Source organism: Vicia villosa, linkage group LG2 (genome assembly GCF_029867415.1).
Source record: "Vicia villosa cultivar HV-30 ecotype Madison, WI linkage group LG2, Vvil1.0, whole genome shotgun sequence".
NCBI lineage: Eukaryota > Viridiplantae > Streptophyta > Magnoliopsida > Fabales > Fabaceae > Vicia > Vicia villosa.
Genome location: NC_081181.1, coordinates 132771900 through 132784357, shown reverse-complemented (window position 1 = coordinate 132784357; position 12458 = coordinate 132771900). Strand labels below are relative to the sequence as shown.

The window sequence follows — 12458 nt, the reverse complement described above, 5'->3', positions numbered from 1 at the left end:
TTTAAAGTAGGGTAATCTGAATCCCGTCTATATGCCAGGGAATAAGGTATATTTAAAAAAAAAATATGATTGTAATTTAAAGTGTTGTCGGATAGATATAAGATTAAACATACTTACCATTTATTAGGGACAAAATGGGGGAGTGACTAGAGTTAATTGATTTAAGGGTTAATGAACTTTTTCGTCCCTTTAAATATTCCAAATTTCGTTTTTAGTCCCTCCAAAATTTTCCTTCAAGAAATCGTCCCTTCAAAATTTTTCTTCCGAACTATTGGTCCCTAACGTCAAATTTCGTAGCTAATCAGTGGCTAAAGTCGTAGCAAATCTCTAGCAAATTTGACGTTAGGGACCAATAGTTTAGGCGAAATATTTTGAAGGGACGATTTCTTAAAGCAAAATTTTTGAGGGACTAAAAACGAAATCTGCAATATTTAGAGGGACCAAAAAGTTCATTAACCCTTGATTTAATAATAATCTTTTTAAGGTAGAAGGTACTGAGCGACATTGCGAGTTGGTCTCATTTTTGCACGATCCTTGAATAAAAGAAGTTGTTTCATGTGACATTTAATTGACTATTCAACTTACTCTTAGACAAAAATGTGTTTTTAATATGAGTGAGTAGGCGATGGGGATGAGCGGTGCTAAAGAAGACACATTTGTTCACATGGGAGGAAAGATTATAGATTGTTGTTTCTTGTTAGTTAACATGTTTTTGATTGAAAATGTAAGAGACGGGCGGACATGGAGTTTTAACCGTAACATGGGTGATTATTCTGTCAATGACGCTTATCACTTGCTTATTTAAGATGTGACTATGGATCCTCTTGTTATTATATGGTTAAATGGCTTACGATTAATTAGGTGCACATGCAGAGATCTAGCAGTAACAGACACCACACTCCTCTCTATTCGCTCTCTCTCAAATTGCAATACAGCTTGCATTCCAAGTCAAATGTCAATGCTACCAACAAGTCTCTCAAACTACTACAATGTCTTTTACTGAAATATCACAATCAAGGACAACTTAGTAAATCCACATCATAGCTCTTGTTGTTTCTATTATAAATAATTGATCCTCCCATCCGTGACTCTTCAACTTTAAAACAGTACATCCTTCTTCTCCTATCATTATTATTTTCAAAAGATAAGTTCCCATGAAAATGTTACATTTGTTCCCTCTCTTTTCACTTGCAGTTCTAACCATATCCTTATCCATCATCTCCTCCAATGCCGCAAGGCTAGCAGCCACCGTTCCTGAGCCACTATCACCACCACTACCACCAGCAGCTCAAGATTTTCTAGACTCACACAACAAAGCAAGAGCCGAAGTCGGAGTTCCGCCACTCCAATGGAACGAGAAGCTAGCGAAAGACGCAAGCCTACTAGTCCGTTACCAAAGGAACAAAATGGGGTGCGATTTTGCTAACTTAACGGCAAGCAAATACGGTGGTAACCAGCTCTGGGCGGGTTCGGAGGCGGTGACGCCGAGCAAAGCGGTGGAGGAGTGGGTGAAGGAGAAAGATTTCTATATGCATGCAAATAATTCTTGTGTGGCGAAACATGAGTGTGGTGTTTATACGCAGGTTGTGTGGAAGAATTCGGTACAACTTGGATGTTCACAAGCTAGTTGTAGTGTTAAGGAGAAAGCTAGTTTGACGATTTGTTTCTATGATCCACCTGGTAATGTCATAGGGGAGTCTCCGTTTTGATTCATGTATTTCGACTTCAAGTAATGCTTATTAGAATATTAGTAACGGTCTCTTGTATGCAAAATGTGCCAAGAAAGACTAGTATTTCAGTTTAGTTAATTAGTTTAAAATTATCTCTTGTTATGATTGTTAATTGAGGTGATCTTTTGTGAGAATTTTGCATATAAAGTAGTTTACGGTTTAGTTTATTTTTTTTAATTTTTAAATATCATGAAGTTAAGAATAGTCCAGGTAGGCCATGTTAATCAAATTGTTCTTAGTTTTTTTACGAGGTTGGAAATTGGTTTTTGTTTTTAGTGTTTGTTTTATGATGAAATTATAGATTTAAAAGTATATGAATTTTGTTTTATGATGAAATTATAGATTCAAATGTTTATTACTACCATGAGATAAGAGTCAACATATGAACAATTTGCTTACGCCACTTTCATTACTTGATTTTTTATGTTTACATAGAGTCAAACTCGATAGTAATGTCAATTTATCCATTAATTATTGTGATGCTCCTTTCAAAAGTTGAATTATTATTCAACAATTTTCATGAAGTCCAAGCTACACGCTAGAACCTTGAGCTTGCCACTTTCATCTACTTATTCAATTATTTTTTTTTTTGGAATTTCTTAATATATCGTACCCATTTCTAACATACCTCGAGAATTTCGGAAATGCATTTTTAGATGCACTTCAAACACACAATTGATTTGTTTTTGAGACACGCCTCAAATTTATCATTAAATTTATTTCAGAAACACATTTTTTTAATGTCTCCAGAAATACATTTCTCGAACCTACTTATAATACAATAACTAAGCTACTAAAAAATAACTAATCATCCAGAGTTATCTTCAATAGGACCATTGAAATATGCAACTCTCTATCTCTTTTTTACTTTTTTTTTTTAAGTAGGTTATTTGATCAATAGGTTTTAGAAATGCATTTATGAAATAAATTTAGTCATAAAATTGAGACGTAGTTCAAAAGCGAATGAATTATGTGTGCATGAGGTGTAACATCCCAATTTTATTAATTATATTATTAATTATTTTGTTTGGTGTTTTATTAATTATTTATTTATTTAATTATTATGTGATACGATAAATTCTTTGATTATTTAATTATGTGTGTATTTGTGCTATTTGGGTTAATTAAGTTATTAGAGAGATATAACTAATTGAGCCTAAGTAATATAAATAAAATATGAAATTGGTTTGTGGGTTAAGCCCATTAAGAATAGTGGTAGTAAGGAAAATATGGTTTCAGAGGTTATAACTCATTCGGGGGAAAAGAAGAAAACGAGGCTAGAGGAGAAAGTAGAGAAGAGAAAGAGAGAACTCAAGAAAAGAGAAGAGAAGAAGATTTGGGGAGAAACTAGAAGATAGAGGGAGATTGATTCAAGGTAAGGGGGGAATCCCATTATCTTGTTTACATATATATATATATATATATATATATATATATATATATATATATATATATAATGGGTAATGGTATATGTGTGTTCTTCATATCTCTATTTCATAACTTTCTAAGTTAGAGTTTAGGTATGAATTCATGAAATTTGTGTGAGATAATCATGTTCTATGTTGCTATGTTAATATACCATGATAGAAATATGATTAGAAACTCTTAAATTGAATGATTGTAGGTTTTGAGTTTCCATTGTTTGATTTCATGGGATTTTACCCAAATTGATGAAAGTGATGATGTTATTGTGTGAAATGGAGAATGAAAGTTGTGTTGATTTGATTGTTATCATAAGTGCTTAAATTGACCCATAAATGTGATGGGATTGTTGGGAAAATGAGGAATTTTGAATATTGAAAGTGGGTTTTCGTAACAACAAGAAAATTGAGTTTTTGGGGTTCTGGTACAGGGGAACCCGGTTCCAAAAAGGGGGAACCGGTTGCCATATCAAAAAATGCACTATTTAGCGGACATAAGGTTTGGGAACCCGGTTCCTAGATTGGGGAACCCGTTCACCAGCAGTAAACATGATTTTTTTTGAAACTTCAAAATGTCGTAACTTTTGACCTGTAACTCCGTTTTGTGTGTCGTTTGAAGCGTTAGGAAGCTAATGTGATTATCTATATAATAAGATTGGAGAGGTTAGCACTTGATGAATTAATTATGATGTTGTTGTGTTAATAACATGTAATTTGGTGTATGTGCGTCATAACATGGTGAAACATGAATAACAAATGTTGACATGAAATGTGGTATGATATTCATGATATGTGTGAATGAACATATGCTATTCGAATGTATTTTGTCGGAGATGATTATTTAATGTATGTTGTTCAACTGGCAAACGACATGTAATTATGTATGCGTATGTAACCAACTAATGTTACATGAGGATAACATGTGTTGCTATTATTACCTTGTGTTAATTATTGATGTTGATTACATGATGAATGTATGATGTGCAATTGGTGAATAATTCAATGTGTGAATTATGTGATATGCTTGAATGTTAAGATTATATGGATAATTCTTAATTTCATATGTGTTGATAATTGTATGTATACATGATGCTTGAATTTAGCGAATGTGTATGTTGTTGTTGGTGAAAACTATGAGTATGATGCATACGTGAGTGAAGGCATGTTACTTGAAATCGTATTTATGTATTATGTGAATTGATGTTGAGCGATAATAACATTGTTGGCATGATATGTGATATGATATTCATGATGAGTGTGAATGATTATATGCTAAATTGTTGTACCCTGTTGTGATTGTTATTCAATATGTGTGTTTTGTACAATTGGTGGATAATTCATTGTGTGAATTATTGTGGTATGCGGCATGTTAAGATTGTATGGATAATCTTAATTGCATACATTTTGGTGATAATTGTACATGCATACATAGTGACTTTGATCCTTGTGTGGAAATAGAGGCGAGGCTTTGTTTCCTTTGTGGATTCGGGAACGGTGAAACTATGGGTTCACATGTTAGCTTTGATCCTTTATTGGAAATAGAGGCGGTGAAACTATGGGTTCACATGTTGGATTTGATCCTTGATTGGAAATAGAGGCAGTGAAACTATGGGTTCACATGTTGGCTTTGATCTTGTCCGGATCGGGAGCGTGGCTAGATTCTATATGAATCAGAAGCGGTGGAACTTTGGGTCCACATTGATACCACATGCATTTGAGTCACATTCTTTGCATTCGAGTCGCATTATGTGCTATGTGATTGATTGTAAATGATGTGAGTTGTTTTTGTGATATTGGAAATTGTGTTTGTGTGATAATTGTGGAACTTATTCAATATATGAAGTGTGATGAATGATAATGCTATTGTATGCTATATTCATTATGATGCGTATTTTCACCCTTCTGTTTGAATGATGTTCATTATGACATCGTGCAGGTTTCGACGAGTAGTAGCTTGTCCGAGGATTTAGCCGAGGAGCTCCTGAGTTTGTTGTTTGATTAGGTAGCGAGTCATATGCTCAGATCATGTAACACTTGGGGGTTTTTATTTGACTTATGCTTATGTTTTGATATTGCTATCTTGTATGTATTTTGAATCGATACTTTGGATATGTTAATTGAGTTCGGTAGATGAATATAGTATGTGATATATTCATTGAAATGTTTTGAGTTATAATTCTTCCGCGTGCGATATGTATATTTTATGAAAGCATGAGATTTTCAAAATGTGTTACGATATAATTAGTGCATGTTGGTATGTTTGTTCTAGGTTTTTATAGTGATGAAAATAACATGTGACGCCTCTTTTATTATATGCATACTTTACTCTGTGAATAATATGTTATATTTGGGGTTAGAAAAGGGTGTTGCATGAGGTGCATCCGAAAATGCATTTCCGAAATCTATAGGGCATTTTCGATTTTAAGAAATTCCCTTTTTGCTTATAGCAAACTCAAAAATAAGGTTCTTCAACCATTTGACTCTATTTGCTTTCAAATGCCTCCCTCAAGGTCCTTGTTTTCGAATCTTGTCACTTTTCAGGTACATTCAAATTCAAAGAATAACAATCAAGGCTAACATAATTGTATTCATGAAAATGTACAATCTCTATTCTTACGTTATTACGATAATTAATGCCCACTACAAAATTTTTCTCGGTAGAACTAGAATTAAGAGTCTTCATCTCTTCCTCATTTGTAGTCTCCCTAGCTAGAACTTCCATCTCAAACTAAATTTTATTCGCTAAAGTTTATAATATTTTCCTCTCCAAATCTTTACTCTTCCTCCTTCTTTTACGAGTCTCACTAAAAGTAATAAACATGCTTATGACCAACTTTGATCCCCTAGATTCCACTTCCCTCAACTTGTAACTCTTTCCCCTTCTAGATAACTATTGAAGACACATTTCACAACCTTACCATTAAACTGGGCCTTCTTGATTTGCATAAACAAACAAGTTTTGAACACCTTCAGATTATATTAATCTATATGTTTCCTACTCCAAATCTCCATAAATGCCAAGAAGTTTATTCATGTAAATGGACATTTGCGGATCTGATAAGTTTCTTTAGCACCGACCTTATTCTAGAAACTCTCTGACAACTCAGCTCCTAGCACCATGCTAAAATTCGTCAAATGGGTTTTCATCCTTTATTTCCTTCAAAACTAATTTAAGTTCTATAAAACAACCTATGAGCATTTAACATTCTCTTGAATTTAATTTCCATAGTTTGTTTTTGTCATGAAAGACTACACTAGTTGATGATGCACGACTAATAACCATGGAACCATCTAAAATATATAACCCACATATTTTAGACTTTTTATACGTGATCAATCAATCTTGTATAATTTCAACATGTCATGTTCAACTCTAGTGCAACAACCTATATCATCAAACATGCTTATGGATAGCAAATTTCTCCCAAGCTTGAGAACATATCCCACATTAAATAGAAGGAAGTCACAATCATTGAACATTCTAAGTCTTATCGTACTAACACCATGAACCTTGCATTCCTTAATGTTACAGAGGAAGATAAATGACAAGTACACGTAGAACTTGTTTATCCAAATTGATCAAACTAATCTACTCTCGATGAGAGAAAAGCTCTCTGATTCACTATACTTTCAAAAATTATTATAAGAATTTACAAATGAGTTACAAGAAAATAGTCTCCCATGTTCGTAAAAACAAAACCAATTTTCTACCCAAGTATTTTCCTATATCTTCAACTCTCTCTATATAAATCACACAAACCTAAGGTGTTTAGAAATGTATCTTAGTCTTTTTAGATAACTTTAAAGGTCTGCCAAATTCTATGAATAGAATCCTAGGAACTTCCAAGTCTATGAATAGAATCCTAGGAATTTCTTCTCTTTTTAGATACATTTCCCCTCTATCTTTCACTCTTACTAACAAAAGTGATAGAGAATCATATTTATTATCTAGAGAATCCAAGTCGGATCCACAAACCAACTCAACTCACCCATAGGCCAAACGAACAATTGAAGTTTGGTATATATTGATTATTGGTGTCCATCAATCGATCCCAATGGACATGTTTGGTACAACAAACTGAAATTTGAAAATGATGATAATGTGAGAATTATGTTTTTTATGTTCGCTCAAAATTCAATCGAGGGACTGCTCGAGTTAAGGAACTTAGTGGGCTTGATCTATGCATGTTATTTTGACTAATTTGATTTATTTCATGATTGTAAAAAGAATAACGTCTTTGTTGATATGATTTTAGGTGGATCTCGAGATGCATCTCCAGACTTTTCACGGTGGTAAGGGAGCTCCTCTAAAGGTGGGAAGAGCATCCCCTAATATTGCTCAAGTGTTTGGGCTCATACATTAAACTACGGGATCTAAAGTTGGGCCATAGACCCATGCCTATTCAGGTTCGGCTTCATAATCTTAGTACTTATATTAGTCCAGAGTCTCCTAAACATGAAGCATGTAAGGATGAAATGCTTAAGAGTATTAAGTCAGTCTACTTATGTCAGTCAATAACTCCCTAAGCATGAGACATGTAAGGTTATGGTGTTTAAGAGAATTATGTCAGTTCAGATGTGCATGATTTAACTTGATGAATAAACCATGTAATCTTGCAAGTGTTATTAGCTTTATTGATCCATGATCTATTACTGTTGCTATATTTTATCTTTTTTTCCTTCTATTTATCATTTATATCATGTGTCATTCCTATGAATATTATGTTATTACCATGAATAAAAATCTAATTCAATTAATTTTTTCAGTGCATCAAGAATCACCAATTCAGACAAATCATGTCTGAATTATGTTATCAAGAAAGAATCAAAACTGACAAAAGAAAAATGACTTTTGTCTTTAAGCTAGCATAAACTTCCAACAGGTTAGACAATCACAAAACATACTACATGTGTGCACAGTCCTCTTGTCAAATGTCAACTGATATATCAGAAAATTATTTACCTTCTTCACAACACAATCTTACAACTTCAATCTACTTTTGTACACAAAAAATTACATAGAGCAAACAATGTAAAATCGTTTCCTCATCATTAACAAGTAAAACTATCAAGTACTATTTTAGAACATCCTTAGATATAAGATATCTAAAATTAAAGTTATGTGGAATCCATTCTATGCACTTCTTAGATTTTGCAAGTTGACATTTCCTAACCCTTTTCCTTAGTGACTCAGGTAGAGATTCTAGGATCATGTCCATGACGCCGCTTGGACACAAATCTGAGTCCTTGGCGAATGATTCGATAAGCTTTGGTAGAAGTATTTTTTGGTCCTTGCGTACGCCTAATGTAGCTCGAATGTACTCGTCCTTTGCTACTTCTAGATCTTGAAACACTCTCTTTGGTGTATATACGCGAACCTATCATAGTTCATCAGAAGATTAAGATTTTATTAGATGTCAGTGTAAAACTAATTTATGCTTGTAGATCGTATCTTTTTTATCCAAAAATGAATATGCGAGAAATGTATTAGAAGAATACCGCGGGATCAGAATGGTTTCCGGAACAAAGAGCAAAGTGTGAAAGAGGCTCGAGATGCGCCAACGCATATGCTTGTCTTCCATCTCCGGTTTTGAATTTCGTCTTTGAAGAAAAAAACAAACGTAGCCACTACATAGACGAGACGAGTTCGAACATGTAACCATGTTAGTCACTAGTTTATAGGATTTTATTTACATGTAAGTGGTTTGGATTACAGGATTCACCTGTCCAGGGCGAGACATTCGACACCGAAGTATAGTATTTTGTATCGTGTCTGCGCTAACTATATAACCTCCAACATTATATGCAGCCTGCAAAGACAAAGCAAAAAGATATATCACATTCTAAAGACTTTGAAGAGTTTAATATCTTAATGACTTAAGCTATTTCTAAAAGTGCTTTTTTTACCTTTAGAAGAAGAAACACTCTTTTCATACTGTTTTGAGGAATGCCATAAGCCAAAAATGCCTATTAGAAACCAAATAACAAATTAGAAATCCAACTAATCAAATTCGAAAAATGCATAAGATATTATAGAGAAAGTTTTTCAATTACATGCATCACTAAAGCATTGTGTATGTTGATCCAGAAAGCTAGCTTCTCGTCGTGTTCTAAATTTCCAGGGTCTATTTCTTCTAATCGAGAAATAAGCGATCTGGTACAACACAAAAATTGAATTTCAGCGTTAGATTGAACGAACGTTTATATCATAGAGATCATATGTGCAAGTTTTTAAGTAAATCTAATTTCACATTTAAGAGACTCACTTGTAATTTTGAAGCAACTTTTTTGTATCGCCCGATTTCTGATTCTCTTTATAAATCCACGGTATTTCAACCATGGTGCTGTATGGTCCACTAAACTCCTTGAGTCCTTCAACATGGAAAGGATTGTCTAACCTTACCTCAAAAGAGGAGTTATTATTTTTGAACCTTGGACTCCAAGTATCGCCTTGATCACCGATAGAGAAGTTGCTCGTTGAGGACAATGATGAAATGGGAGACGAAAAGCCTGGATGTATCATAGGAGGGTCTGCAAGCTTGCAATATAGAGCTGATATGCATTTGACCATATCTTCGGAGAGTTTATTAGGTTCCATTGGAATATGATCGGATATTCGTGTGCCAAGATGCTCGGCAAGACTGATTATATTTGAGGAAGAGCTTTCAACATACTGCATAGAAATAAGTGATAGTCAAAATCCAAACAAGGCCTCAAGACAAATCGATGTCTTGGATTGACTTATTTAAGTTTATCTACTGGTATTAACGTTACGTGTCCACGAGGCATTCTTCGACTTATATCTATAAAATCTCGACGATAACTTATTGAAAACAGCTTATAACTAACATGAAAACAGTTTGACTTAACAGAATTTCACGAGACTAGACTTACCTCCATCATGGACAATGGTTGCGAATGACAGGCGCGAAGTGCTTTGGTTAAAGATTCTTCTGTAGGAGATGCTCTTGTAAATGCGGTACAGTGCGATAACGAAGAATGACAACGATAAACACCGGAATCTAAATGTTTTTCTTTCCCCAAAGTCTCCATTTCATATCTACTATGTTCCTTTTGCATATTCTCAAGCTCATCTTGGTCATTATATCGAAGTGTAGAACTTTCATTCTCGGTTAAGACCTCACGCATAGAAGGTTTAACAAATGGTGCTTGAGGTGTTGTTGGAGAAAGCTTTACAGTTCCCTCCTTAGTAAATGGAGATACCGAAGGTAATTGTTGATCGAAAGCTTTTCGGTACAATGAGAGAAGATGCTGTTCTAAATACACAACTTCCAACTCTAACACCGCAATTTCCTTAATCAATTCTGTTGCTGGCTGCATAACAAAAAGAACAAGCAAAATCAAAACATGACAAAAACAAAAGCCTAAAACAATGTAAATGTATAGCTCCTAAGTTCATAGAACACGTCGCGCTACCTTAGGCATCGTCTTTTCATTTGAATTGACAAGTAACGAAGATCTGTATCCGAGTGCTTTTTCTAATGTGCATCTAACCTCAAACTGATCTTGTAATCTTCTCTCTAGCTGTAGAATCTGCCACAAGAGCATGGCCAAAAGTCAGACTTAGTGGATGTACAAAGTTGTTAGATATTGATGAATGCAATGCACCAACCAGAAAAAGACAAACAAAAGAACATGACATGATTGCAAGAAAACATGCATCATAAGAATTATGAGGAGCAGTTCTGGTATTGTACCTCTTGTTTCATAGCACTATGGACTTCACTTGTAGGGGTTGGTTTATTCTTCTCTTTAGCATATTCAGTGACGTAGTCCATATCCTATAACCAAATCAAACCAATACTTGAGGAAAATGAGACTTGTTTTCTATGTGGGGACTATAGGGAATGATATCAATATGGACCATTAATGTCACAACATTATGGTTGGTTGGGACTAATGACATCAATCATATTCCTTTGGAAAAGAAAATACAAAGACACTGACATGTCGATACCAGTAACAATTTGTGAAAGTAGAAGTAATTGAATGTAACCGTGTCTGTGTATGTAACACTCAACGTGTCAGACACCAAACACACTTACAATTTGAACCGTGGTATGAAATACCTTCAATTCTAAGATTATATAAAATAAAAAGAAGTCATGATCAATTCATGATGAAGAAAATAGAGTAATTGATTATACCATCTTCATTCTCTGTGAGGCCTCAACTTGATTATCTGGATTTTCTCCACTTTTTTCAAGTTCCATATCTGAAAACCAAAAAAACCAAAGCTATTCACAAAAAGCACACACAAGTCACATAACAACATAGTGACAAAAGATTCACCATCCTACCTAAGAACTTCACAGCAGAGAACTCAGATGAATGACACAAAAAAGCCTCTAGAAACAAACTCAAATACTTAACAAGTTCCTTTTCATTTCAGAAAAGCAAAGTTTCCTTCCAGGAACTATCCTCAAAGTGATAAATTTCAGCTTATGCTCAATCTCTATCACATGAAGAAGAATGTGAAGAAAAGACTAGTTACACTTTTTTTTGCCAAATGAGCCTTCTCTTAGAAGAATCTCCCCTCAAGTTTAGTGTTGTTACTTCTTTCTATAACCTTTGTAAAGGATGAACTTTTTGCATTTTACATGAAAAGAAGTTCTTATAGAGAATCCCTTTAAGGCTTTAGCACAAGAAGTAAATCTTTATAGAATAATAACTTTGACAATTGTGAAAGAAGTGCAAATGTCAAAACATAAATATAAAAAAAAACAAGTCTCACTCTAAGTAAAGTCTATAGAAAAACAAAATAAATAGTGGGTGGACCCTTAATTGCTAAGTAGAAAAATGTACCATTTATTTTTCAATATTCTCTTCTCTCATTAGGAAGCAAGTGAGAGTTGGTGACCCTTGTGTCCCATTTTGCATCTACCATTTTATACTTAGAAACTAAGCCATTTTATTTGACAAAAAAGAAAGAGGACAAAAATATTAATGTGACAATAATTGAATAGTTCTTTATTCTTAGCTCAAAAGATACATAAATTATGATTCATTGTAAGCAATCTTTCTATATTGTTAGAGAAGTCTCAAGTAAAAAAAAAATTTTTTTTTGGTTTTTTACTTTTTTAGGCCAATAGTGTTTGTTATTAGAGTAAAGTTTTTGTGTTATGTAAAGAACAATAATGAGAAAACAAGTGACTAAGTAACAAAATGGTGGAGTGTAAGAAAGAAAAGCAAGGATTTACCTAAAAAGTGATGAAAGTTAAGAGGAAAAGGGCATTGGATACTTGAAAGGAATAGAGGTTTTGTGGGGTTCTCTTTGTCAAAATGG

At 33.8% G+C, this 12458-nt stretch overlaps 2 protein-coding genes across 2 annotated transcripts; one reads left to right on the top strand and one right to left on the bottom strand.

The window, feature by feature from the left end:
* Positions 1 to 1078: 1078 nt before the first annotated feature.
* Positions 1079 to 1864, top strand: LOC131652157 (STS14 protein-like). Its single transcript, XM_058921943.1, has one exon. It carries the CDS (start codon positions 1155 to 1157, stop codon positions 1707 to 1709), a length of 555 nt encoding a protein of 184 aa, XP_058777926.1. The 5' UTR covers positions 1079 to 1154; the 3' UTR covers positions 1710 to 1864.
* Positions 1865 to 7997: 6133 nt separating this feature from the next.
* Positions 7998 to 11877, bottom strand: LOC131646831 (uncharacterized). Its single transcript, XM_058916785.1, has 11 exons — positions 11473 to 11877; positions 11320 to 11387; positions 10870 to 10953; positions 10589 to 10705; positions 10046 to 10486; positions 9418 to 9824; positions 9206 to 9305; positions 9059 to 9118; positions 8875 to 8961; positions 8651 to 8779; positions 7998 to 8529 (listed from the first exon to the last, which is right to left on the bottom strand). Exons 2-11 carry the CDS (start codon positions 11383 to 11385, stop codon positions 8227 to 8229), a joined length of 1794 nt encoding a protein of 597 aa, XP_058772768.1. The 5' UTR covers positions 11386 to 11387; positions 11473 to 11877; the 3' UTR covers positions 7998 to 8226.
* Between the last annotated feature and the right edge of the window lie 581 nt (positions 11878 to 12458).